Source organism: Balaenoptera musculus, chromosome 10 (assembly GCF_009873245.2).
Source record: "Balaenoptera musculus isolate JJ_BM4_2016_0621 chromosome 10, mBalMus1.pri.v3, whole genome shotgun sequence".
Taxonomy (NCBI): Eukaryota; Metazoa; Chordata; class Mammalia; order Artiodactyla; family Balaenopteridae; genus Balaenoptera; species Balaenoptera musculus.
The window spans coordinates 30,843,540-30,870,836 of record NC_045794.1 but is presented as its reverse complement, the minus strand read 5'-3'; the positions used below and the strand labels follow the sequence as shown (position 1 = coordinate 30,870,836).

General features: G+C 35.0%; 1 protein-coding gene across 1 annotated transcript in view; it reads left to right on the top strand.

Moving 5' to 3' along the window:
- Positions 1 to 27,297, top strand: part of SLC2A13 (solute carrier family 2 member 13) — a 425,762-nt gene that overhangs the window by 209,448 nt on the left and 189,017 nt on the right. Inside the window, exon 4 of the mRNA XM_036867112.1 lies at positions 4,138 to 4,246. Within this exon, the coding sequence (XP_036723007.1) occupies positions 4,138 to 4,246 (109 nt within the window). The remainder of the gene's footprint in view (positions 1 to 4,137; positions 4,247 to 27,297) is intronic.

Here is a 27,297-nt window from a genome sequence, read left to right as displayed (position 1 = left end):
CTTTTCAGCCCTGCCACCAGAGCCACCAGAGCACCTGCCACACCTGGACAACCATTGTGAAAGTTACTTAGTATGAGGTGTCCAGAATGATGGAAAAGATGAACCCATTTGCGGTTTTTGCCTCTATTGTTTTATTATGTGTTATATTTTGAGTTCTGCGTTTCCATTCTGCTTTTGTTATCTAGAGGTTTTAGTTTTTATTGTGTGGGAATTTCTGTATTTCAAAGACACAGATGTTTTGTTAAAAATAAGGTGTGAAATGGTTGTATACATAAAAATGTTTTTAATTACAAAAGTCAAAAGAAATGTAATAAGTAGAGCATGACATTTTAAATTTTCACTTATGAACATTCAACCAATTCATGTATTTGAATTTGTCTTCGCCTCAGCTTCTGTGATATAAAGATTAATGGTTTGCATTTGTTAAGTTAGTTTTACTGCCTAATAAAGCTAGGTTTATGATTTTAATAAAAGGAAATTTTTTACTTTTGTTTATGCATAATCAGATATGCAGCTGCTGTGACCAAAATTTATCTTTAAAAAAAAAATCCAGTCTTATAAAGGAACTACCATTGTTTATTTTTTACAGGAAATCCAAAAGAAAGTCCAAAACCCAGATTTTTTTTAGATGTAACCATGTTGTTTTTTTTTTTAATTTTTATTGGAGTATAGTTGATTTAAAATATTGTGTTAGTTTCTGCTGTACAGCAAAGTGAATCAGTTACACATATACATACATCCACTCTTTTTTAGATTCTTTTCCCATGTAGGTCATTACAGAGTATTGAGAAGAGTTCCCTATACTATTCAGTAGGTCCTTCTTAGTTATCTATTTTATATATAATAGTGTGTATATGTCAATCCCAATCTCCCAGTATATCCCTCCCCTCCCCCACTGCTTTCCCCCTTGGTAACCATAAGTTTGTTTTCTACATCTGAGACTATATTTCTGTTTTGTAAATAAGTTCATTTGTACCATTTTCTTTTAGATTGCACATATAAGTGATATCATAAGATATTTGTGTTTCTCTGTCTGACTTACTTCACTCAGTATGACAATCTCTAGGTCCATCCATGTTGCTGCAAATGACATTTCATTCTGTTTTATGGCTGAGTAATATTCCATTGTATATATATACCACATCTTCTTTATCCATTCCTCTGTCAATGAACATTTAGGTTGCTTACGTGTCCTGGCTATCGTAAATAGTGCTGCAGTTAACATTGGGGTGCATGTATGTTTTCAAATTATGGTTTTCTCCAGACATATGCCCAGGAGTGGGATTGCAGGATCATATGGTAGCTCTATTTTTAGTTTTTTAAGGAACCTCCATACTGTTCTCCATAATGGTTGTACCAATTTACATTGCCACCAACAGCATAGGAGGGCTCCCTTTTCTCCACACCCTCTCCAGCATTTACTGTTCGTAGATTTTTTGATGTTGGCCATTCTGACCGGCGTGAGGTGATACCTCATTGTAGTTTTGATTTGCATTTCTCTAATAATTAGTGATGTTGAGCATCTTTTCATGTGCTTTTTGGCCATCTGTATGTCTTCTTTGGAGAAATGTCTATTTAGATCTTCCACCCACTTTTTGATGAGTTGTTTGGGTTTTTTTGATATTGAGCTGCATGAGCTATTTGTATATTTTGGAGATTAATCCCTTGTAAGCTGCTTCTTTTGCAAATATCTTCTCTCATTATGTGGGTTGCCTTTTCATTTTGTTTATGGTTTCCTTTGCTGTGCAAAAGCTTTTAAGTTTAATCAGGTTCCATTTGTTATTTTTGTTTTTATTTTTATTACTCTAGAAGGTGGATTAAAAAAGATCTTGCTTCAATTTATGTCAAAGAGTGTTCTGCCTATGTTTTCCTCTAAGAGTTTTATAATATCTGGCTTTACATTTAGGTCTTTAATCCATTTTGAGTTTATTTTGTGTATGGTGTTAAGGAGTGTTCTAATTTCATTCTTTTACAGGTAGCTGTCCAGTTTTCCCAGCGCCACTTATTGAAAAGACTTGTCTTTTCTCCATTGTATATTCTTGCCTCCTTTGTCATAGACTAGGTGACCATAGGTGCTTGGGTTTTTCTCTGGACTTTCTATCCTGTTCCACTGATCTGTATTTCAGTTTTTGTGCCAGTTCCATACTGTTTTGACTACTGTAGCTTTGTAGTATAGTCTGAAGTCAGGGAGCCTGATTCCTCCAGCTCCTTTTTTCAGAGCCCAGATTTTTTAAAACTAGGAAATAAATATGTGATGTTTATGTGATAATTTATCTCTTGATATTTTGGCAAGTCAAACTTTAATCCGAATTTGTCATAATTTTCTCTTTATTTTTCTGCCCTCCAAAATCAGTATTACCTAATCTGTCTATCAAACCATGGAACAGTTTATTAGTGAAAGTGGATACAGCTCTCCAAAGATTATGATAGATTTCTTGCAGAAGGCCAGTTTCTCATCTGTGGAGTTTCTTAAAAGCTGAAAAAAGGGTTGGGTGTTTCTTGTTTTGTTTTGTTTTGTTACAACATCATAGATGTCATTTTAAAATTTTTCCATGGTATATAAGGTAAATTATAATCTTTTATTTGAATATTTTGATTTATGGAAATAGATATTTATCTAATGCTGTGCACATTTCTTATTTTGTGGCTCATTCATAGATACCTAAATTTGCAGATGAGTCTGCTTATCTTTCAGAGAACTGATCCAGATATATTTCAATATTGTCACAAAGTCTACCTATTTCATATAACCTTTCTGATATACTAGGTTTTAATACCACTTTACTTGCATCTAAAACATTTTGACATTTATAATACTCTCACCCTGCTTTCTAAATGGGTGTGTCCAGTCTTAGCATTTAGAGACAAAATTGTTTGCAGTAAATCAAGTCTTCACGTGATTGTAATCATACCTGTGTAGAGATGAATATCCTCACCCCAGTAATGTTCAGTTCTAATTAATCCCCTGGCTTAACATCCTGTATTAACTTTTATTGCTCAGACAATAACATGTTCTATTCCATATTCCGTTTCTGTGAACTGGAATATTAGATTTCCAAAAGATTCTGAAATGGTGAAATTTCCTCAGAATTTAATTTACCTGACTTGGTTTAGGGTTCACTAATGAAAATTGCCTCCAGGAAAAATGCTGCTAATGAAGCAATTAACATCCCAGTGATCCCAGACTATACCATAGGTCCTAGGAGTCAACTCTGGTCCCATAAGGACACTATATAGAATGCCTCTTAAGGCTAAGGTGAAGGCATAACAAGCACTTCTGGGAATAGAAGGGGCACTTTAGGTAATTATGCCCAGACAACAGGCATCAGTTGGTTAGTCATCTTACTTAAGGCCTCAGTGGTTCAGATCTACAGCTTTTCAGAATTGATCTAGAGTTCTGACATAGGGACCAAGGGATCTGCACCGTTTTGAAAGCCCATTTATATTTTGAAATGATCATTGAATACCTCTTAGGGAACTATTAAAAATATCTAGAAATATCATACATATATGCCTATATAAAATAGACATTAAATTTCATCCTTTTTTTTACCTTTTGGGTAATTTTTATTAATAATATCCATTACAGTCATAACCAATTCTGATATCACCCCCAAATTCCTTAACTTGAATTAAATAGACTGGAATGAATTTTGTTACTTTAGCCAAATAAATTGTAATGAATTCTGTTACTTGTTTAATTGTTTTTAATGAATGCCATTCTTTCAGTTGATTAAAGCAATTTTTCCAGTGACTTTGTAAGTAGTCCCACATTGAATGGATTTAAATAGTAATTAATTGCCCAGGAAGCAGAAGAACAAAGAGTGGTTAATACAGCTCGTAGGGATTTAAGGAAGAATAATTTGTGGCCGTTACAGTTATGTAGATCTTTCTAGTATCTATAAATTGCTTTAACTTGAATTCTCTCTTGTTGATTTTATAGTTTTAACTCAAATATGTACTGTTTTCAAAAATATATTGTGCCCAGGTTTCTGTAAAAGTACATATGTTCTATTTTTAAATGCCCAGTCATGTTGATTTCACAGAGATTTGGGGAAATTTATCCTAATGGGAATAATTACTCTGGGAGCTAAAAATAATAGACATGTCCTTCTTTTTCTTTCTTTTTTATAAAAGCCGGACCTGTGATCTGCAGAATGCTGAGTTATCCCCCAACTCGCCGAGCTTTAATTGTGGGTTGTGGCCTACAAATGTTCCAACAGCTCTCAGGCATTAACACCATCATGTATGTATTTCTTTCTGTTTTTTTACTGAAAAGATTGTGAAGGAATTATTTTATATGGAAAAAAGTGTAGGACTCTTGGTGATTTGTTTTTATTAAATGTGTAGAATTCTCCTTTTGGAAGATACTTAACTTTACAATTGTTTAAATCCTGTAAAATTGTAACTAGAAGGAAGTGACCTTTTGTTTGTTGTAATTATTGACTTTACTTGATTTTACACAATTTCTCTTTTATGCCATCCAATATGTCCCTATATTCTGAGCTACTGAATGTATCATTTTCATAAGCTATTTCTTGATTCACATTAAAAAGTAAAACAAAAGGAAATCACCTGGCATTATTAGAGATTAATGGACACACAGATAACTAGTTCATTTCCTTTTAGGGCAGTCAGTTACAATGCAATGTGATAACATTAATAGAAGTATGTTTTTTACAACCAGAGTACAGTGGGCCAGAGATCGAGTGGGAGCAGAGAAGTAGGGAAGACACACAAGTTTCCTGTTTTCTAGTTTTCAGACTAATTCCCAAAGTTATATGTGTGTTGTGGGTGGAGCAGGGGGAATAGTGGGGGTTCTACCATGTTTCATTCATTCAATATTAAACCCATTTTTGATGGTCTATTTTGTACTAGGTACATAGCAGTGAATAAAGTAGACATGGTCCTTGGCCCTACAGAGCATACAGGCTGGTGGAGCAAACAACACATTAAATAAACTCACAGTTTAATACAGAATTTCAAATTGTCATAAAGTCTATGTAGGACTATTCCAAGGGGGGACTTTTAAGATCCTAGGTGATAGAATGTGGGTTAGAGAAAAGCCACGATTTTTGCTGAGAATCTAGTTGTTGGGTGAAAAGCTCCTAAATCTTAGAAGCGTTCCCCCACTACCTGTTGTTAAAATTATTCATTAGAAAAATACAAATTATGTAAAATTAAATTTTACCTAGTAAACCGTTTGTATTTGGGAGTCTTGATATTTTCCTTTAAAATTACTTGGGTTATAATGAATTATTCCACGGTAATTTGAGGAGAGTGAATTAGTTAAAATAATGGCTAGGGCCCAATGACCAATTAGATTAAATTGGAATTTGCTAAGAAACTCCACCTTGAATACATCCATGCCATTTGTGAATTTGACTTTGATGGTAATTCTTGTTGGACTTCAGCTTCCTGGACTACATTTTTAATATTGGTTTTCTCCTCCTTCCCTCTAACATTTACTTTCATTTTTTTCCTCACCTTTATCAGCTCTATTTAGGCCCATCTGTTGGTATGGTGCCCAGCATTTTTGTTTCTGGATGTGGCACACCATGACTTTTCTGAGGCACGTCCACTGTCCTCAGTGTGGTGATGATATGGAATTGTAACAAGACTAGCACCATGCTTTCAAATAATGCAATGCAGTAATAACCCTATGTGAAAATCTAGTTTATTAACCTAAATTAAAATATGCCCTATTTCTGAAAATCTTTTTTGTTTGTTCTACTCAATAATCTGTAGAAGTTGAAATGTTTTTTATGAAATCCATCTTTCACCCCAAGTTTGTGTGAACCTGAAATATGAGGTATTTTGAATTCTATTTTTTGCCAAGAAAAGTTCATAGAAAGATCATATGGGAAAATATTGAAAGATAAATCATCCTTAAAATTGTATTATGTAATCTTACCATGTTTAGTTTTCTCTTTTCTCCCTCATGGGATCTTTATTTCTATCTCCATGAATTATTTAATGTTCTGTCTCAGTTAAGGAAATAGATTTACTTCTTGGAATATTTAGTTTTTTCATTCTCTACCATGAAAAAAATATATATGTGGTGTGAGTGTATTTAAGTATCTTTTATTTGTATAACTTATGTTTATATCCTAACCCATACCTTATCATCCTCTTCTATCCTATTGTGCATAGGACTTCTAAGATCTTAAAACGATTACATACTTCAAACAGTACATTTAACTTTTAGAGGAGGCAATTTTCTGTTATGACTCTGATCACTTAATAATTTCAAACATGCAGCTGAATAGATTATTCTCTATTCACAAGAGAGAAAGAACAGAGCAAATGGAGTTCTGTTTTCCTAATAAATTCCTGCTATATTATTGCACTGCCTCACAGACCAATAAAATATTTCCACATCTGTCAAAATAAAAGGGAGAGTAATGATAGATGAAGATGATGATGGTTAATGTGAAGACAGCTCTCTTAAGAAATTCTCATGTGATCTATTCTAAACCCTAGTTATAGTGTCAATAATTTTCAATTTTCTGACTAAGAATTTTTATTTTATTAATAAATGGATCCTTCCCACATTATTATTACCACAACCAAAATGTGTATGGGTGAGTAATTAGGAAGGTATGCAGGTAGGTAGGGAGGGAGAGAGAAAGGAAAAAAAGAGAAAGAAAGAAAACAACTGGTTCCATCTGGGTTTGATAGCATCTTGCTTCTTTTGAGGAACTTAAAATAAGCTATATTTTGATATGTGTTGATAAACATAAAATCAGTCCATCTTGGACAGGTGGAAGGTATCAGATTTTTACCTGGGAAGACCAAGAGGTTCAATGGCTTATTTTAAGGTTACACAGAAAATCCGCAGTAAAGAAAAGGAAATCCAGAATTTTAATCTTTTTATGTCATCTTCAGGTAAAAGGAACTGTAGGTGTGTAAACTTCTTTTGGACACTCCATACCAGTCCTTTATTTTTAAGCTGCTCTTCTTTTAGGTTAATGCTCCCAGCTTCATCTCTTCTTACTCTTCCCTTTTCTACTAACTTAAAGTAGGGGTGGGAAATAGGCAATTATATTGGCTGGGCAGATCATTCTTACCTCTATAACTGCTTTACCTTAATCCCCAGTGGGTCACTTCTATTGTATTTATAAGAGATAATAGAAAATATTTCGGAAAATATTTGGAAAATATGCCCTTGCAATAATAATCTTAATAGGTATGCTTATTGAGCATTAATACCAGTACTACTCTAGCATGTATTAGCTCAATAAATATTAACAGAAAAGGAAAAATAGGACAAAACTCTTAGCCTGTCTAATGGTGTAATTATTTATTATTGTCATGATAAAAACAAAAATGTTTACTGTTTTATATATATATATCTAACACTATAAAATATTTTCATAGACATGATCTCCCTTGTTCTTTATAAAAATCCTGTTGAGTAGGCAGGGCAGTTCTGTTTATTCTCAAGCCAAGGCAGCAAAGGCTTAATGAGTTAAAGTGACTTGTCCACTCACACAATAAGTTTTAGAGCTGAGGGTAGAACGCTGATTTTCTGACTCTAGGTCACCTGGGCTACCCTTCAGTTGTAAAACACCTGAAATGCCCAGGGCTGAATCTTTAAAGCTTGTTTGGGGGTAATATAAGTCAACAAATAAAAGTTAATGAAATTCACTACCACCCAAGGATAAAAGTCCAAAACGACTCTGTGCTAATAAAATTGCATCCATCTCAAGAATCATAAAACTCATCAAACTATTTAATCTATTGGTACCCAGTTGAGGCCTTTGCTCTATATTCTGATCTAGAGTTCTTGGGCAGGCCAGGCTGATGGTATGATATTTGTTAATCATATTTAATTAATTTAATTTCATAAGTGCAGTATTTCTGAATCTGTTCCATTCTCATATTTTATCCCCAACAAGCTCTCCTAGTGTAAAAAATTACCATGCAATCAGGAAACATGGCACAACAAGCAGGCCAGATGGTGGTAAATGCAGAGAAAAATAAAGGTGACAGGAAATAAGAAGAAAAGAATAAGGATTTATGCTCTCTTATGTTGTAAGTCTGAACCAGAGGAGACATTTTACTCTCTCTGAGGTCCTCAGCAGGCAGCATGAGTGGACCAAAATACTAACTCACTAATGTGAACCTTCTCCTCTCTCTGCATCCTCAGTAGGGCTCATAACATAATCCAAAAAGCTATTGAAAGATAATATGCTTATCTCATTGGAATGTTTCAAGATGAGTGTATTTTAGTCATTTGTGTTCATTGGGTGAAAGTCATTGAATGAATGAGAAAATGGTTCAGTTTCATGTTCACTCTTTGAAAGATGAGTTTAGAGTGCTGGGAAGAATATTGACCCAGGAATCAGGATAATTAGTTTCAAGAGATCTGTCTCCACCATGGAACTTTGGGCATGCCAGGTAACTGCCTTCATTCTAATTACCTATAAAGTGAAATAGATGGACTTTAATGTACATTTGAATGAGGAAAAATGGAGTTTCAAGTGAAAGTGGAAGCTCAAACATTTGTGTTTGAAATACTTTAAACCTTTCTTGAGTGAAAAGTTATCAGCAGATTGATTTTAATATAAAAAGAAAAATGTAAGCAATAAAATGGGAGTTTCATAAGAGATGGTGAGAGTATATTTTCTTGAATATTATAATCTTTTGTTTTCTTTTTATAATTCACAAATAATTGTGTCCTGTAATAGGAATCTTAAGACTACATCTGCTAAAGTATTCATTTATTTATTCTTCAACCAGCATTTACTATATTGTTGATAGAGCTTCAAATATTTGGAAACTAAAATTCTTGTCTTTGAGAAGTCTATATTCTACCTAAGCAGACAGACCAAATAATTATAATGCAGTATTATAAAAAAACAAATTAATATGCTATATGAACACAGAAAAAATGAGTGACTAATTCTACCTCGAAAATACAGAGGGAACATATAAACGACTTTTTGTTATTTTAAAATTTTTCTTTATATGGAGTCATTTTGGGGGTAGAAACATGGTACATCAAATATTAACACAACCTATGGTGTTAGATCTGAATTTAAATTGAAACCCATCACGCTTGCTAGCTGTGTAAACTCCACAAGCTTCTTAACTTCTCAGAGCCTCAGTGATCTGAAAATCAGGAAAAATACCTCCTGTGCTTCTTGTGATTAAATGAAATATCCTGTATGGTTCATGCCCAAGAGGGGAACTGAGACCATGTTAACTTCCCTTCCGCTCACTGTGTGTTGCAGCTTAGAAATTCCAGAGCATTTGTGGAAAGCAGGGCCATTCCATAGTTGATTCATTCTCTTTGGCCCAAACCTATCCATCAGTCCAGCATTTGAAGCATCCTTTGTAGAAGCAAAATTGTTGTAATACCCTTTTTTTCATACTTGTCTCTAATTTTCAAAATATAGAAAGAAGTCAAAATAGTGTTTTTCTTCTAACTTATAAATGTGGTAGGAGTGTTGTCTGCTTCAGTGTTAGATACATTCTTTACCTCTTAAGTCAGGGAGAAAAGACTTCAATGAATTTTATTTTTAATTAATTGTTATTGGAGTATAGTTGCTTTACAGTGTTGTGTTAGTTTCTTGCTGTACAGCAAAGTGAGTCAGTCATACGTATACATATATCCACTCTTTTTTAGATTTCCTTCCCATTTAGGTCACCACAGAACACTGAGTAGAGTTCCCTGTGCTATACAGTAGGTTCTCATTAGTTATCTCTTTTATACATAGTATTGTATGTATGTCAGTCCCAATCTCCCAACTCATTGCATCCCCTCTTCCCTCCTTGGTAACCATAAGTTTGTTCTCTACATCTGTGACTCTGTTTCTGCTTTACAAATAAGTTCATCTGTACCATTTTTCTAGATTCCACATATAAGCAAACCAGAAAAGACCTCAATGACTTTTGAACAATAAGAGCTAATAATGCCTCCTTAGGAAGTGGGGGATCTGTGACTAAGTATACCCTGGGTGGCATGACTTGCGGTTTACATCAAAAGATAGTCAGATCCTTTTGGCATGTTTTCCAAGTCAGATGTGAATTTAAGGTTCTGTGATAATTAATCAAAATTTATCTCCACTGGTTTGTAAAGTATCAGCAACTAAGATTTGGGTTCCTCAGGACATCTTTGGTGATATGAAAATATGGTTTCCTTGACTGCCCTTTCTCTGACTGATGTGTTTTGCTGAAAGGTAAGCAGAAGAAATGAAGATGCTGTTAATGAGTTGAAATAACAGCATGAAATCCAGGGATGTGCCCCAGGAAATAGGCCTGCTGTGTCCCTAAAGCAGAACCTTGCCCCCCAAATCATATGTGAGTTTGAGAGTAACCAGTCCAGTTAGTTCCAGGTAGACTATTACAAAATTGTAAAAATGTTCATTCTTTAAACAAATCGGTGGAAGGCACTCCTCCAGGGACTAGATAAACACAATATGACATAGCCCATCCCCAGGGAACTTTGGTCTTTTCCTTTATCTTTAAAAGGATATACTGTCACCTGTCTTGAAAGGTTGCTTTGAAGATGAAGTGAGGCATGAAATGTCTGCCACCCAGGAGGTACTTAGAGGATGTTGGGGAGTTTGGTTCTCCTCTTCTCACACACTCACATTTGTTATCCTCTCAATTAGTCAGGTATCTGGGATGTCCTCACTTGGCCAGCATTCTCTTTAAAAATTTTCCCTTATTGGCACGTCATAGCATTTCATCTTGAGTCTCCTTCATGACTTTTTCTTCTCAATTTATACTTTAAGGCTGGTACTCCGCAGGCCTTGGCTTACAACTCTGCTGGGAGATTCTGTTCACTTCCATAGTTTCAATGACCAACTACATGGAAGAGGTGGCTTAGCCTACATTTTCAGATCAGAACTCCTCTGAGATGCACAGTCATATTCAACTGCTGGGCATTTTTATTTGGATATCCTACTCTCATCAATCTCTACATGCACAAAACTGAATCCCTATTGTTTCTCACCAATTCTGCCCCTCCTCCTATTCTCCCCATCTCAGTGAAGGGTATGACTAGTGGGTGCCCAAGACTATGGCTGGGGAGCCAAGACACCCAAATGCAACCAGTTGCAATTTCCTTAACTTTACTCCCTTAACACCTTTTATATCCTTCCTATTCTCTTCATTTTCATTATCTGTCCGAGTTTAGGCCCTGCTTTAGTTAGGGCTCATTGTATTTGCAAGTATTTGAATTTTACTCCAACCTAACTTAAGAAAAATCAGGGCAGTTTACAGTAAGGGCACAGGGACTGAAGTCAAGAAATACAGCTGCACCTACCAAGAGGCTGTCAACAAAAAAATCAATCAATAGTCAAATCTAAGAAAGAAATGGAAATTTTCTTTATTTGGGCCAACCTGAGGATTATAACCTGGGAGACAGTCTCTCAGAGAGCTCTGAGAATCTTCTGAAGAGGTAAAGGGGGAGGCCAATATATGTGTGATTTTGGTGAAGGGAGTACATGCAACCAAGCACACATCTCAGTAGAAGGTCACTGCTAGTCACTAGGAATAGACATCTTAGTTAATGGTTTTAGTGCTTTTATAGGTATGGGAAGACACAAGAATCAGGTTCATAAAAATTTCTCCTGAAAATATCTAACTATCTGAGGGGCAGTTCTGTCACTTTTACCTCATCCTGATCTTTGCCTGGAATTCCTTTCTGGGTATATTGTAGGTCAGCGACTGCAGTGATTAATGACTTGATTCTTGTAGAAGTGGTGGGCAACATTCTTTATTTTACAATCCCTTCCCTTTCAGTCTTAATTTTGACCAAGGTTTGGGAGGCATTTCGTGACCAGTTTGTCCCACAGTGCTAGGAACGCTCATTCCCAGATCAGGCAAGGATTCCATTGATAGGTCACTCAATGTGCTATTACTGGACTAGGCCCTGTTACCAGTAGCCAAAGCCTCTGGACCACTGCTTTACTAGTCTGTTATGATCCAGGAAATGGTTCCCTCTCATTGCTTCTTCCCATATCTAGAGTTACAGTATTATTACAATCATTGATCTTATAGAACTATATATTTGATCAATCGTTTCAAGTTACCTAATCATCATTAATTTTATCTGATGCTCAGTCACACATTTGGTAATGCAAGAAACAATAATCTTATAAAATAGGCAGAATAGAAGTAATATAGCTAGTAGGTCATAAGTAAATATTTAAGCCAAGAACTTCCAGTAGGTTTGGCCCAGTATCTCCTCAGGTTGTCTGACTAGTCTGTTCTGCACCAATTGTTATCTTTAAGGGAAATGATAAATTGGCATTGGACATGCATAAAGTTCACCAAAGATGTCTGCACCTACAAGGAAAATAGTGGGTCATTGTGACCCCTTACAGGATTGAGAAAGAAGTGTTACCTTCTAAGGAGCTACATCACTGGTGCCAGAAGGGGAAAAATTGATCTATGTGGTTGAGCCGGTATTTCTCCTATTGGGGAGGTCTGGTTAAGGCATAATGTAGATGTACAGTAGAAGGAAGGGTAGAGGCCAAAATGGGCAGAGAAAAATTTTACATTTAAATTTTTTCTTGTCTTGCCTTAAAATCTAAATTTTTATTTCATCAGGGCTGAAACCAGAAACGCAGCCTCTGTGTCCACGTGGTATTGTGTTCTTGTTTCTCTCTGGCTATATGCATTCTCTTCCTTCTTTCTCTTTGAGATCTTTCTCTGGTTTTGCTCATATATGATCACACTCTGCCACCATAACCTTGGATATACTTCTAAGTTCAAGCGTCACAAAAGATTGACTGGAATTGTCTCAATTCCTAATTCCTAAGAGAGAAAAATCAAAGTGAACCTCCCTTTGTGAGGGAGGATTTGAGGCCAGACAGCTGGGCAATACCATAGGAGGAGATGCACGGAGAATTTTTCTGCAATAAATCTCACGTCCCTCATTTCATCCTTCTTATCTCTGCGTGTGAACTTTCCGAAACAAAGTCAAATCCTACCCCATCTTGACTTAAAATCATTTAATGGTAGGCATAGCGTTCAGCAGAGCTCAAAGTCTAGAGCCCTTCGTGGTCTGACTTTTGTCCATCTCTGCACTGTCCTGTGTCCGACCACTTCTCACATGCTTTTGCCTCCTGCTATGTGGAACGTCCTCTGCTTTAGGTGATGATTAATTGAAGCCTCAGGGCCTTCATACATACCGTTCTCCCAACTCAGGTCACATGCCATCTCCCTACACTCAGGAGCTAATTCAGACGATCCTCCTTTAGCCTCCTATAACAGTCTGAGTAGATATCTGTCATAACAATTATTGTGCTTTATTTGTTTGTGCTTTATTTAACATTTATGCTTTATAAAACTGCAGATTTATTTTTTTATTTCCCCAGAAAGACTATACAAATAATAAAATTGCCCCCCCTCAAAGTACTCCCCAGGGAGAGCCAGCTAGATTTTTGTTCCTACTGACTGTTCTGTTTTTATTCTGTTCATCACCATGGTCATAGTATCGTGTTATGCTGGGTCTGTTTCTGTCTGACTATGTGAGTGTCTTCCTTAACTAGTTTGCAGTTATGACCTCAGGAAAACAAAACCAATGACATTCAAGATTTGAGAACAGGATTTTTCAAAACCACTGCCAGATGAGTTCTTATCTTTAGAATTAGTGACAAGCTATAATGACATTTCTACTAATGTATAATATTGGTTAGATACTCTTTAAGTTTAGTTTGGGTTTCAACACTGAAGGTCCCATGACAAAAATTCTGAAGACAGAGCTCTTGGTTCCTTCTTAGGGCAACTGAAGAGCTAAGGTAGTGACTTCTGTCCACATTTGTGATAGTACTTCCTGTGGCTGATAGAATTACAGGATTTCAAATGCTATTAAGCTGCTAGATGCAGAGACAAATAGTCTAATGACATGTCATTCATGGCAGGGAGAAAAATGAACAGTGTTCCCTGCTGGAACATCTTCATTTATTTTGATAAGATTATTTTTTACTGGGCAGATTAAAATATACAGAACGAAATATAAGGTGCTCCTGTTTCCATTTCTGTAAAAACACACAGTACCAGAAAATAGAAAACATATAGAGTATATTTAACTATGTGATTTTAACTACAGTTTCCTGCATAGAATTAACAGTCTCCCCCTGGATTCTTCTGATGATCTTCTTCAACTTCCTTAAGGTTCTCCCCTCAGTCACTTGTCATAACTTTGTTGGAGAAGTTTAATTCTGTATGTAAGACTATTTACAAGGACTAAATTTAGCCCCGAGACATGTTTTCTTTGGAAAGGACAGAATTTTTGCACTTGTTAAACTTCACACTAAAGTCCGGATTTCAAGGGGACTGCATTGCCTCTTGGAGCCTATATGTCCTCTCCAGTTCCCCACATTCCCTGCTAGTCTCCATGGCTGGACACCATCAAGACAGTTAAGGTTGTGCCACCTGCCCTAAGAAATCAACATTCAATTAATAGTCTACTTAGAACTTTCGCATGTATGTCCTGTTCAATAATGGATAAAAATGAGGGCAGATAATTTAGATTGCTCTGATTTTAGGAATAGCAGTATAGTCTAATCATTACAGCAAAGCTGTGGATATTTGTAAAATGTTCAGTTTCATCTTCTACCCTCAAGACCTTCATTCCACATTAAAAAAAATGTTTTTGAGACTAAGTGGATGAGACTACCATTTGCCAACACTTTACAATCATTTTTATCACCTAAGAGGGAATGTGCTGTAGGTGACGTCTGAATCAGACAGATCTATCTAACAATGTTGTTAGAATTAAATGAGATACCATATTTAATGTACTCTAAGGTGACTAACTTACAGCAGCTCATTATTTATTACATTATTATTTTATTTGGCATCAGACAGATCTGGAGTCAAATTTTACCATGTTTCCTGACCAGTTGTGCTACCTTGCATGACTTACACAGCCACTCGAAGTCTCAGCTTTCTTATTTACAAATGGGATATAATCTACCTTCCAGGGTGGTTGTGTTTTCCTTCATTCTTACCCATCTCAGTGAGCAGTGCTCCCATCTATCCAGTTGCTCAGGCCCAAAACCCAGGAGTCATCGTTGATTTTCTTCTCTTTTTACTTCCCAATCCAGTTCTCCAGTAAGTCTTAGCCCCAAAACCATGATTTTCAAACTGTGCAGAGGCATGAGACACTCCTTACAGGGGAGCCGAGGGATATTTTAAATTAAATGTGTGAGGGAAACACTACATGCTCAGACTACCAGTATTAAGTAGTTTTACTTTAATAAACAGAACCATTAGGTATTTCTTTTGGCTTAGAGGTGCTGAAAAAAATTACTCAGACACTAAGGGCTCCATGAAGCAAACAAGTTTGGGAACTTCAGCACTATGGTAGTGTATATCCTTCCGCTTATCTTCATCTCCACTACTACCAGCCACACTAGCCACTATTGTCTCATTTATTGCAATTGTCAGTCTCCTAACTGGTCTTTCTGTTTCCATGTTTACCCTCCATAAACCATTCTCCACAGAGCAGCCAGAATTAAGATCTTAACTCTCTATTACTCAGAAACTTCTGGTAGCTTTCCATCACACTTAAAGTCAGCCCAGCTTTTCACCATGTTCCTGTGACTCTGCTCTTTGGGCTCACATCTTGTTTACCATCCTCATCTCCTGCTACTCACCCCAGCACTCACCAGGTTTCAAGCACAATGGCTTTTTTCCTTTCATTTGTTTCTCAAACTCTCTATGTTTGTTTCCCACCTTAGAGACTTTGCAGTTGCTTTTCCTTCTGCCTGGAAAGATCTTTCTCTAGATCTTCCCAGTGGCGGTTCCTTGTCACTTGTGTCTAAATTAAAATGTCAACACCTCAGATAGGCCTTGACCCTATTTGACCTCCTCCCTTCACTGTTATATCTCTCCATTTATTTTCTTCATAGTATTTATCACTGCCTAAAATTATCCTCTTTGTTTACTTGTTTGTTAATAAGCTCATGAGAGTAGAGCCCTCATCTGTCTTATTCACCTTTAAATTTTGCTCAGCATACAGTAGACACTCAGAAAATATTGGTAGCATTGGAAATGTGGACAAATGCTTGTTCTGTTTCCCTTCTTTAGAACCAAATGATGTCACTGATGATCATGTGCCCTTTGCTGTTTCTTTATAGTAAAGTCTTGCTGAAGTTTTGAAAGATGGGGAACTAAGTGTCTTGGTGGGTCAAATGTTGGAGCATTTATTTATTTTGCTTTAATAGTCAAGAAATGTAGTCATACTGCATGCTACCTTTATTTGAAGTGCCTGACTTTTCCAAATCCTTAGTAAATTTATTAAACAACTGAGAAAAAATTCCTTTTCTATTTTCCTCTTTACCCAAATCTCTGAATTGGCAAACCTTGTAGGTGGAGAAGTATTGGAGTAATATATAGTAAAATCAAAATCACTCCCGTATATCCCTCATTCCATTAAAACACAGAACTGAGAACAGCATGGAAGAAAGGTTTTTATATAGACTTTGGGTTTATCCCAAATGAACGAACTGGATTGCCAAATTGTATTGCACAGGGTCAGTTTGCAGTTCAGTGAGATGAATCTTTGCAACAATCAGTAAAGAGAAGAATAGCTTCATGAGTAACAAAATGAGGACTCCGTGATTGGACCTCAATAAATCTATAGTATAATAATACAGAATAATATACAATAAATTAAATCTATAATAACATTTTTGTAATTAGGGTAAAATGCAAACAAGTAAATTCAGATAAGTATTTACAATTGTAGGTATTTATGTTCTGGCTGTTTTTTTGTGGGAGAGTATTTCTTTCTTTCACTAATCTTTACAGAGTGTACCTCAAACTTACTAATTGGTTATCTTCTAAGAATTTAAAATTCAGTTGGAAATTTCCCGGTGGTTAACTATGTGGCTATGTTAAACTGTTATACAAAATCCCCTTATGCCTTACCATATCTGAAGTGCTGAAACAATCATATCATTGCTGTTGTAGGAAAACTTCCAAGTTACAACTCAAGATTCCAAGTGTATTTTCCCTCAGCCCCAGAATTCCTGTGGCACCAGTTCCAGACGGGAGTAGAATGAGAGAACACAGATGGTCAGGAGGCCCAGGTACAGGTGTGGGTGTAAGTAGGTACCAGACCCTGTCAGCAGGAGAATGGGTGCACAGGAGAGGGAGTGGCAACAGCAAAGGCATTGGCAAGGGCAGCTGGTTGTAGTGATGAGAACTCTGGTTATTGTAGGGTGTTTGTCTTGCCCCTGGTAGGGGAAGAAGGAAGTAGATGATGCTTATAATTGTTCTGACAGTGTTAGAGGTGAAAGGTGCACAAGATCATTCCCATGTATCAATTGTTAGTATGTTTGTATTTAAATGGTTATCTCTAATATGGATATATTAGTTGATAATTCAAATGATTTCTAAAACCAAAAAATCTGAAACGATTAGGGCTTCTCAGCATAGATCGTATAGTAATCATTTGTTCCCACAAGTTCATTAGAAAGCCAATTTATGAATTAATTTGGTTATTAAAATTATACTGGTAACTTAGGTTCCATGTATATAATGTTTCAACAACCAGGTGAAAAATATTGGTTAGCTGGTTATTTTGATAGTAGAATATGAATCAAATTCTATTTGATTTTGAAGACTTGACTGATTTGAAGACTGATCTATTAAAGCACAGTAAAACAAGTTTTCCTATTTTCCTGATTTTAAAGTATTTTCAATAAACAATAAACTATGCTCTTGAATCTCAGTCATTTATGTGGTGGGTTAAAAAAGTCACAGACTCATTTTAACGTTATTCATATTTTATATTTTGAGTTTAATTTTTATTGTGGTATTACATATACAAGAGTGAAGGTAGTATAAGGTTTACCATGAAAAGCAGTTATCCCTGTCCCTCATCCTTTACCTCAAGTTCTACTCTCCAAGGACAATTACTTTCACTTCTTTTAGATATTTCTTTCCATATTAACACTATCTGTATTTCTAAGTAAATAATATTTATATAATTTTTATTGATTTCAATGTTTGCAATTCTGTATTGACTTTCCATTACAGAAGATACTTCTTCCAACCACCTCCATTCACATTCACATTCACACAATTCCCCCCACCTTTATAATTATATCTCAAGTTTTGGGATTAACTAATGTTCACTGTTTTCAGCATTGTGACCACAGAAACATTGTTTCCAACTGAGCAACTCAGTGCGCTGTGAGTATGTGTACTTCTGTTGTGCTGCACATCTTCTGTTTGCTACTCAGGTGACACCTCCATCTTTCTCTACCTTACTGTGCCTGAGCCTGGCCTGGTGAACTGATTGATACATGCGTACCAACATTTTTTCCTCCCCTATTGTAAATAATTGCCTCCTCCTTTAATTTGCTCAGTGTTCTGTGTACCCCTCATTAATCCTGTCTGCACACTCCTCAGTGGAACTGTGAAACCCCTCTCTTGTTGGTTAAACCTAATAAGAAACATCAGGAAATCCATCCTTGTACTTCTGCTTCCCCACGCCTTGCCTTCCTTGCTGATCCTCCTCCTGGAGCCTCCATTATCCTGCCTGCCCCATTCCCCCATCAGGATGCTGTCCAGGCACAGCTGTAGGAATTCTCTTTACTTCTCTTCTCATTAGCTTCCCTGTTTCCTGGATCTCATTTCCTCTCTTTAGCCTTACAATGCAGTAGTTGACTGTGAAAAGCTCAATGGGAAGTAAAAAAACACTGAGACTGTGAAAATCTCTATTCTGCCCCCAGACTTAATTGTTGTTCTCCCTCAGAATTTTCAAGCCATAGACTCTCATTTTCAGACCATGCCTTCCAGCTGGCCTTCATTGTACCTGTTCTCCTCAAATCTGCAAGCTTGGTTGCTCAGTCTCTAGACATTAAACCTCTGCCTCCTTCCAGGTGTGGGTAGGGTGAGAGATCTGGGAGGGAGACGAGGGGCTCTAACTGATTGTTATAAAGCCTCTCAACTTGTTTTCAGTCAGTGTCTGAAATATCTGGTACCTCCAATCCTTGGACTTTTCTGGAGTTCTGTCATGTAACTCATCCCTTGCTCCCCCACTCCCATATGTTCTGATGTTTTAAGCAAGTCATCACATGTCTAATCTCTGATCAGTCTGAAACTTCTAGTCTAATGTTCTTTATCTTTGCATAGTTTTTAAAACTTTTAACTTATTTTATAGTAGTTTTAGTGGACAAGTTGAGGAAATAAAGGTACTGGGTTTAACTGGACATAAGTATTTTAAAATATTAAGGCAAAATATAGTTGAGTTCATAATTGAAATGCTTCTCTGAAGTAAAATACATGTTGTTTTAAAATATTAGTTCTGTCATAGATTAGAGGACCATATCCTGTTCCATTGATCTATATTTCTGTTTTTGTGCCAGTACCATACTATTTTGATTACTGCAGCTTTGTAGTGTAGTCGGAAGTCAGGGAGTCTGATTCCTCCAGCTCTGTTTTTCTTTCTCAAGATTGCTTTGGCTATTCAAGGTCTTTTGTGTTTCCAAACAAATTTAAAGATATTTTATTCTAGTTCTGTGAAAAATGCCATTGGTAATTTCATAGGAATTGCATTGAATCTGTAGATTGCCTTTAGTAGTATGGTCATTTTGACAATTTTGCTTCTTCCAATCCAGGAACATGGTATATCTTTCCATCTGTTTCTGTCAGCTTCAGTTTCTTTCATCAGCATTTTATAGTTTTTGGAGTACAGATCTTTTGCCTCCTTAGGTAGGTTTATTGCTAGGTTTTTTTTTTTTTTTTGATGCAACGGTAAATGGGACTGTTTTCTAAATTTCTCTTTCTAATCTTTCATTGTTAGTGTATAGAAATGCAACAGATTTCTGTGTATTAATTTTGTATCCTGCAACTTTACTGAATTCATTGATGAACTCTAGTAACATTCTGGTAGCATCTTTAGGATTTTCTGTGTGTAGTATTATGTCATCTGCAAACAGTGAGAGTTTTACCTCTTCTTTTCCAATTTGGATCCCTTTTATTTCTTTTTCTTCTCTGTCATGGCTAGAGCTTCGAAAACTATGTTGAATAAAAGTGGTGAGAGTGAACATCCTTGTCTTGTTCCTGATCTCAATTAATCTATGACAAAGGAGGCAAGAATATGCATTGGAGAAAAAACAGTCTCTTCAGTAAGTGGTGCTGGGAAAACTGGACAGCTACATGTGAAAGAATGAAATTAGAATATTCTCTAACACCATACACAAAAGTAAACTCAAAATGGATTAAAGACCTAACTGTAAGACCAAATACTATAAAACTCCTAGAAGAAAACATAGGCAGGACACTCTTTCACATAAATTGCAGCAATATCTTTTTGGATCCGTCTGCTAGAGTAATGGAAATAAATAAACAAATCAGACCTAATTAAACTTAAAAGCTTTTGCTGCACAGCAAAAGAAACCATAAACAAAACAAAAAGACAACCTACAGAATGGGAGAAAATATTTGCAAACAGTGCAACCGACAAGGGATTATTCTCCAAAAAGTACAAACAGCTCCTACAGCTCAAATCAAAAAAGCAAACAACCCAATCAAAAATTGAGCAGAAGTTCTAAATATTTCTCCAGAGAAGACATACAGATGGCCACAAGGCACATAAAAAGATGCTCAACATTGCTAATTATTAGAGAAATGCAAATCAAAACTACAAAGAGGTATGACCTCACACTGGTCAGAATGGCCATCATCAAAAAGCTTACAAATAATAAATCCTGGAGAGGGTGTAGAGAAAAAGGAACCCTCCTACCCTGTTGGTGGGAATGTAAATTGGTACAGCTACAGCCACTATGGGCAACAGTATGGGGTTCCTTAAAAAACTAAAAATAGAGCTACCATATGATCCTGCAATCCCACTCCTGGGCATATATCTGGAGAAAACCATAATTTGAAAACATACATGCACCCCAGTGTTCACTGCATCACTACAATAACCAAGACATGGAAGTAACCTAAATGTCCATTGATAGATGAATGGATAAAGAAGATGTGGTATATATATATATACAATGGAATACAATTTAGCCATAAAAAATGTAATAATGCCATTTGTAGCAACATGAGTGGACCTAGAGATTATCGTACTCGGTGAAGTAAGCCAGACAGAGAAAGATTCATATCATACGATATCACTTATATATGGAATCTAAAAAAAACAAAAAAGGTACAAATGAACTTATTTCCAAAACACAGAGAAACTCATCAACATAGAAAACAGATTTATATTATCAAAGGGGGATGGGTGGTAGGAGGAGGGATAAATTAGGAGGTTAGGATTAACATATATACACTACTATATAGCACATAGATAACCTAAAAGGACCTACTGTATAGCTCAGGGAACTACACTCAGTGTTTTGTAATGACCTATAAGGGAAGAGAATTTGAAGAAGAATGTGTGTGTGTGTGTGTGTGTGTGTATAACTGAATCGCTGTGCTGTACACCTGAAAGTAACATGATATTGTAAATCAACATACTTCAATTAAAAAAGGAAAGTAATGCAAAACAAAAATAAACAACTATTTCACTATAAAAATTGGTTCTGTATTTAATATATCTTCAAAATTTTTAAGATTTAAAAATCTTAACTCTCATCATCTGTATAGTAGAGAATCTAGCATTTTGGTTCTATTTTATGTATTGCTCTTTTATTAGAAGAAGCACTCTTGGTACCACCACTTACACAGAAAGTGCAGTCAGAGCCTGAATGAAGGATTGGCAGGCTCTCAAATTAAATCAGTAAATTTACATATTAGAAATCGCATTGTAAATCAACTATACTTCAATTAAAAAAAGAGAAAGAAATAGCATGGATTTACTTTATAGACTTTTTTAGTCTGAGTAAGATTTTTTACTCGAATTAGTAAGCAGAAACTGGGCAAAAGCATATCAAAACTTAGTGCTCTGTGACATTAAATTTGTTTTTCTGATGTGTGAAATATCATTGTTTGATCTTTGAAATAGATGTTGTTGTGTTAAAACATTGTTTCCCTTTTAGAAATAATGTTGCTATAGGAGAGAATCAAAATGAAGTAATGTAAGTAATAAATTCTTAAACATATACCAGGCTCTTGTTACTGGAAATTTAATTCATTTTTCAACAATATATACATTTGATACTAAGCTTACAATTACAAATACGTTTTAATTTATACTTTAATGTTTGTGTGTCCAGTTAACTTGAAGTTTAATTTATTTAATTACTTATTTCAGGGACTTCAAGGGTATGTACCGTTTATTTTTGTATTCCAAAATTCCATAGGAGCTCAATAAATGTTAAAATAAAACAGTCATGTTTTGTATATCAGCACAGTGCTTTGAACATACTGAAGCTTAATAAATTCATCAAATTAAAGCATATCCTTTAGCTTTTCTGAATGTCCCTTAAAATAAAAATTTTGGATATGAAACAAAATTTAGCCAAGTTTCTATAGCATTGCATATTGATTTTGAAAAACAGCTTTGAGGGTAACAATAGCAAATGCAATATTCTTTTCTTGTTTGGTGTTATTCTTTTAGAAAAGATACATTCTAATTAGATGTAGGCCAGATATAATGAATATGCTTCTTTGAAATATAAAACATTTATTAACTTTAATAGCCCATGTAATCCTGAACTAACGTATTGTATAGTAAAGATTTTATATTTTAAATGACATTTGGGGGAGAAAAAGGCAAGGATATGCTTTGATTAATATGTTTATACTTTTTCCACGAAACTTTTTAATTCATATGCCTCACCAGTTTTCAATTAGTTTACTTCGTACATTGATCATTATTCTATACCTAGAAGAAAATATTAAATTCTACAAGTATTTTGGTATCAGGGATCAAAGGTAGAAGTAAACTTGTGAAATTCAAGATTTTAAAAAATTCTATAAAATGCACAAAATGTAATGGAGCATTTCATAAAGAGAATGAGAGAGAAACATTATTTCTCGACTCAGAAGCACCACGCCATTTGATTTTAATACAAGAACTATAGATATTTGGCTGACAGGAATCTTATCTCTTTAAAATGCTTAGTACACAATCTATTACTGTTTAATTTGTATGTGAACAAACTAAATGCATTGGTTCTAAAGGTACTATTAATTATGTACTGACACCTTGATGGATTGCTCCATCAGCTGAGCAGCCTTTCTCAATCAAGTAGCATCAGGAAGAGAATTTTCTCTATAAATGAAACCTATAAGAATTCTTCACATTTAAAGTTAGAAATATATACAGTTTATAAAATTGTAAAGATTTATTATCTATTGAAATTATGATATGGCTGTTAAAATACCAGGGAAAGATATGTCAAAATACTTAAGAGCAGTTTACAAAACAATATTACATGTCTCACTCATTTATTATAGAATGCTGACCATGCAGTTCATCTCTCGGCTCCCACTTTTATAAATGTCAGAACCATATAAATATGTTTGAATTTTTGAAATTCCTCATAAGAAAAGTATCTATAATGTTTCCTGAGAGCACTCGTTATAACATATGTCTTTGAAACTTCCCAAGCCTCTAAACCTGAAACGTACATGTAGGATATTCTTAAAAACTGACTAAAGGGGTATTATTCACTTCCTCAAAATAGTTATCAGTCACTATTTAATAAAATCTTCCTTGTCTTTGAGTGGAAAGAATTACTTAAATAAAAAGGATTACTATTATTCACATATTTTAATGACTGAGGATGAATTTATTGTGTTTTGAGGGACATTTTATTTCTCACTGCTTTAATGTTCTGCACATTATTTGAATTTTTCCAAGAAATTCCGAACAACCTTTGTTTCAGTATTATAAATATTTAACCAACCAAATAAAGAAGTGCATCAAATCCATGCCCAGTTGAAGCAATAGGCTCCTTTTGTATTTTGGAATCTATCCCTTTCTTAAAGGACTGCATAGGATATCCTAACAACTAGGTGAGAGTCACTAAAGAAATTAATGTGGTTAACTTAAATAAAATAGGAAAATTATTTATTTTTTATTAAACTCTGTACTGCTATGAAAGATTGGTAAATATTGATGTGACTTAAATGTGCTATTAGTTGATTTGGTTTTAAATGCTTTAGACAGTTTTTTTCATATTCAATTAATTTATCATTCATCTTTCCATTTAATAAAACTGAAGCATCTTAGAGGGAAAGAAATATGCATTTTATTTTATTTTATTAAATCATTGAATCCTCCATGTTAAGAATCTAATTAAAATGCAGCTTTTCTAAAATAATGGTTGTTTTGGTTTTGTTTTCATTAATTATTCCATAGGCAACCCCAGAATGACCCAGACGTTGGAGTCATTAGATAACAATTTTAAAGCATGGGTTATAACTATGCTCCAAGAGATGTAAGATGATATGTTTGTAATGAATGAAAAGAAAGGGAATCTCAAGAAACTATGAAGAATAACCAAATGCAAATTTTACAACTGAAAAATAAAGTACCAGAAGTAAAGTGTTTACTAGATGGCTTTAATATCAGAATGAAGACAATAAAAATCTGAAGAAGAGAAAGAAAAAAGTTTTTTTTTGAGTAAAGATAGCCTCAGATTATGTGAGGCAATTTCAGAAGAAAAATGGAGTCTCAGATGGAGAGAGTGCAATAATGGAGCAGAAAAAAGAAATAGAAAAAGTACTGGCAGAAAAGCCTCTGAAATTTGTTAGGAGATACAAATTTACAGATTTATGGACTCAACAATCTGTGTTTGGTTATTTAGTTTTAAGAGTATTCTATGTATTGTGGCTATTAATCTCTTATAGGATATATGATTTGCAAAATGTTCTCCCATTCTGTGGGCTACTTTGTTACTCTGTTGATATTGTCTTTTGATGCACAAAATTTTTAAGAAATCTAATTTGTGTATTTTTTTCTTTTGTTGCCTGTGCCTCTGGTGTTATATATAAGAAATCATTTCATGAAGATTTTGTCCTGTGTCTTCTTCTAAGAGTTTTATAATTTTAGGTCTTACATTTAGATCTTTGACCCATATTGAGTTAATTTTTGAATGTGGTGTTAGGTAAGGATCCAATTCCTTTCTTTTGCATTTAGATATCCAGTTTTCCCAGAACCATTTGTTGAAAAGACTGTCAAAATTCCATATGAATTTTCTATTTCTATTTCTGAAAAAAAATCCCTGAGACATTTGTAGGAATTGCATTGAATCTGTAGAACACTGTGGATAGTATTGACATCTTAGCAATATTAAGTCTGACATCTTAGCAATATTAAGTCCTCCAATCCATGAACATGGGATGTGTTTCCATGTATTTATGTCTTCCTTAATTTCTTTTAGAAAAAATTGTAGTTTTCGTTGTACGAGTCTTTCACCTCCTTGCTTAAGTTAATTTCTAAGTATTTTATTTTTTTTGATGCTGTTGTACATGGAATTATTTTCTTTATTTCCTTTGAGATTGTTCATTGTCATTGTATAGAAATGCAACTGATTTTTGTCTGTTGGCTTTATATCCTGCTACTTTGCTGAATTTGTTTATTACTTCTGGCAGAATTTTTATAGAAACTTTAGGGGTTTTGGCGTAAAAGACCATGTTATCTGCTAACAGAGATCATTTTACTTCTCCTTTATTTTTCTTGCCTAATTGCTCTGGCTAGAACTTCCAATACTATGCTGAATCAAAGTGGAAAATGGGCATCCTTGTCTTGTTCCTGATCTTGGAGGAAAAGCATTTAGTCTTTCACCATTGAGTATAATGTTTACTATGGGTTTTTCTTATATTGCTTTTATTATGTTGAGGTAGTTTTCTTCTATTCCTGGTTTGTTGACTGTCTTTATCACAAAAGGGTGTTGAATTTTATCAAATGCTTTTTCTGCATCAGTTAAGATGTGATCATGTGATTTTTTCCTTTTGTTGATATGACATATTGCATTGATTGATTTTCATATGTTGAACCATCCTTACATTCCCATAATAAATCCCACTTGTTCATGATGTATAATCCTTTTAATATGCTGCTAAATTTGGTTCGCTAGTTTGTTCATAAAGACTGTTGGTCTTTAATTTTATAATGTCTCTCTGGCTTTGGTGTCTGGGTAATGCTGACCTCATTGAATGAGTTAGAAAGTGTTCCTTCCTCTTCAATTTTTTGGAAAAGTTTGGAAAGGATTGATAGTAGTTGTTTAAATGTTTGGTAGAATTCACTAGTGAAGCCATCTAATCCAGGGCTTTTCTTTGTTGGAAGATTTTTGACTACTGATTTAAACACCTTAATAATTGTAGGTTTATTCAGATGTTCTGTTTCTTCATAATTTAGTCTTAGTAAGTTTTGTGTTTCTTGGAATTACATGTAGTCCATTACATGTAGTTTATCCAATTTATTGGATATAATTGTTCATAGTACTCTCTTATAATCCTTTTTATTGCTGTAGTATCTGTAGTAATGTCCCCACTTTCATTTCTGATTTTAGTACTTGAGTCTTCTCTTTTTTATTTAGTCCATCTAGCTAAAGATTTGTCAAATTTATTGATCTTTTCAAAGAACCAACTTCTTTTTTTTAATTCTTCTATTGCTTTTTTAAAAAATTTATTTATTTAGTTTTGGCTGCATTGGATCTTTGCTGCTGCGCGCAGGCTTTTCTCTAGTTGTGGCGAGTGGAGGCTACTCTTCGTTGCAGTGCACGGGCTTCTCATTGCGGTGGCTTCTCTTGTTGCGGAGCATGGGCTCTAGGCACACAGGCTTCAGCAGTTGTGGCATGTGGGCTCAGTAGTTGTGGCTCGCAGGCTCTAGAGCACAGGCTCAGTAGTTGTGGCGCACATGCTTACTTGCTCTGTGGCATGTGGGATCTTCCTGGACCAGGGCTTGAACCCATGTCCCCTGCATTGGCAGGCAGATTCTTAACCTCTGCACCACCAGGGAAGTCCAGGACCAACTTTTGACTGCATTATTTTTCTTTTCTTTACTTTGTTTACCTCTAATCTCAATTATTTCCTTCCTACTGCTAGCTTTGGGTTTAGTTTATTCCTCTTTTTCTAGTTCCTTAAATTGTAAAGTTAGGTTGTTGATTTGAGATCTCTCTTATTTTTTAATGTAAGGGCTTATGGCTATAAATTTTCCCCTTAACACTGCTTTTGCTGCATCCCATAAGTTTTGTATGTTGTGTTTTTGTTTTTATTAGTCTTTACATATTTTCCAATTTCCATTGTGATTTTTCTTTTTTGATCTATTGATTGTTTAAGATTATGTTGTTTTATTTCCACAAATTTGTGAATTTTCCAGTTTTACTTCTGTTATTGATTTCTAACTCCATCCCATTGTGGTCAGAGAAGATACTTTATATGATATGTATTTTTAAATCTATTGAGACT